Source organism: Priapulus caudatus, unplaced genomic scaffold (genome assembly GCF_000485595.1).
Source record: "Priapulus caudatus unplaced genomic scaffold, Priapulus_caudatus-5.0.1 Scaffold76, whole genome shotgun sequence".
Classification (NCBI taxonomy): Eukaryota; Metazoa; Priapulida; class Priapulimorpha; order Priapulimorphida; family Priapulidae; genus Priapulus; species Priapulus caudatus.
In genome coordinates, this window is record NW_014577137.1 from 450,574 (window position 1) to 452,497 (window position 1,924).

Genomic DNA, 1,924 nt, shown 5'->3' on the forward strand with positions numbered 1-1,924 from the left:
ACACACACACACACACACACACACACACACACACACACACACACACACACACACAACAACGACACGACACGACACGACACGACACGACACGACGACACACACACACACACACACACACACACACACACACACACACACACAAAGACACACATAGGCTTTTTCTGCTGACCTGTCAGCTATGGTAAAGGTGACTTTGGGAGCGTAAATCTCCGACTTGATGCGGCGGAATGAAGGCTCGGGCGTGAGCGGCTGCAAGGAGGGCAGCGACGCGCGAAGTTTCCCGCAAACACACACTGCCGTTCCATCGCCTGTATTGTTCCGACCTGCGAGATAAAAGGTCAGCAACAATAACTATCACCTTGCTGCTATATGTTTCCCATACCGAATTTACCTATCGGCTGGGATTAATTAATAAATAGCTGTAGCCATTCAGTGTTGCGATAATAGCAATAAAAATGCTGCTTAGTGACGAATTGCGTTAAAGTCATCGATGTGGCATGCACGATTAAAGCACGTATAGACAAATCCAGTTGGACCGAGGTATAGCAAGAATATCCAATGGGGACGTGGCCCTCTCGTTCACACGGATAATTCAGGTCAATTAGCTGCTGTCATTCATATACAGACTTACCGCAACGCAGTTAGTCTGTAAGCATAGACTTTCGGTGCTTATAGTACTTTCAGACTAATGAGGTATGGGCTTTGATCATCGATGATGTTTACTAGATATAATATGACATTAGAGTTTCTATAGATACTAATGATGATCGTAGCGGGCGGTGCGAAGCGAGTGCATAGTTAGCACCGCCTGTACCGCCCCTTGCCGGCCACGACTTACTCGGTAACTGATGCGGTTCGAGTCCGAACAGGTTCGGATTGCTGCCGGCGTAGGACGATCCGGTTCGCCTCACCGACATGACGCTCTCCTTCGTGTTCTTCTCCGGCCGCAGCAACACGACGTAGAGTTTCGTGAGGAAGAGGCAGAAGAGCGCGACGGTGGCGCTCATGGTAGCGCCGAAGCACAGCGTGACGACGCGTATCGAGTTGCTCGGATTCGCGAAGTACATCGGCATGAAGGCCAGCCACACGACGCACGTCGTATAGTTCGTGAAGGCGATGTAGCGCGTCTCGTTGAAGCCGGACGGACACTTGCGCGTCTTGAAGGCGAATACAGTGCAGAGTATTATCAGCAGGAACGGGTACGTGAACCCGACGAGATAGCTGGCGCCGTCGGCGCCGCGACAGATCAGCAGATGGTCGGCGCGCGTCGGATACGGCACGTGCGTCACTGCGGGCGGCTCCATCACCAGCCAGATGGCGCAGATGAGCAGGTAGACGCCGATGATGATGCTGGAGATGACGAGCTGCGAGCGTGGGCTCGTGCAGCGCGTGCGCTTCGCCGCCGCGTGCGTCGCGTTGAAGATGCGCGCGATGCGGTTGGTCCGTACCAAGATGGCGGCGTAGCCGACGGTGTACGAGAATCCGGTGAAGAAGCGCGTGCGCGCGCAGCCGCCGCGCGTCGGCCGCGCCGTGAAGACGATCGTCGCCGCGTACGACAGGAAGATTCCCGCGAGCAGCAGCAGGCTCAGCTCGCGGCCGCTAGCTTTGATCAGCGGCGTCTGCCAGTGCACGAAGAAGACGACGGCGACGACGACCGTTCCGAGCATGCCGACGCAGGCAACGATGATCGCTGCCATGCCGCTCCCGTCACCGTAGCTCATGTAAGACTCCGGAATCGGCACGCACGAATCTCGGCTGGCGGCGGGGGTCGTGCCAAGCGGACAGTCGGCGCAGGTCGCGTTGTTGGGCAGATACTGGTAGCGGGTGCAGTCGATACATACCCAACAGCATCGTCCCTCTACCTCCTGCTGTCGCTGCCACACCTAGATGAATATATAAGGATATTTGTATTCGGCTTGTATTC

The 1,924-nt window shown here is 55.6% G+C and overlaps 1 protein-coding gene across 1 annotated transcript in view; it reads right to left on the minus strand.

Annotated features, from left to right (window-relative positions):
• LOC106821519 (metabotropic glutamate receptor 2-like) overlaps positions 1-1,697 on the minus strand; it is a 2,754-nt gene extending 1,057 nt beyond the window's left edge. Inside the window, exons 1-2 of the mRNA XM_014826367.1 lie at positions 839-1,697; positions 170-323 (exon numbers count right to left, since the gene is read on the minus strand). Coding sequence (XP_014681853.1) covers positions 170-323; positions 839-1,697 — 1,013 coding nt within the window. The remainder of the gene's footprint in view (positions 1-169; positions 324-838) is intronic.
• Positions 1,698-1,924: the final 227 nt, after the last annotated feature.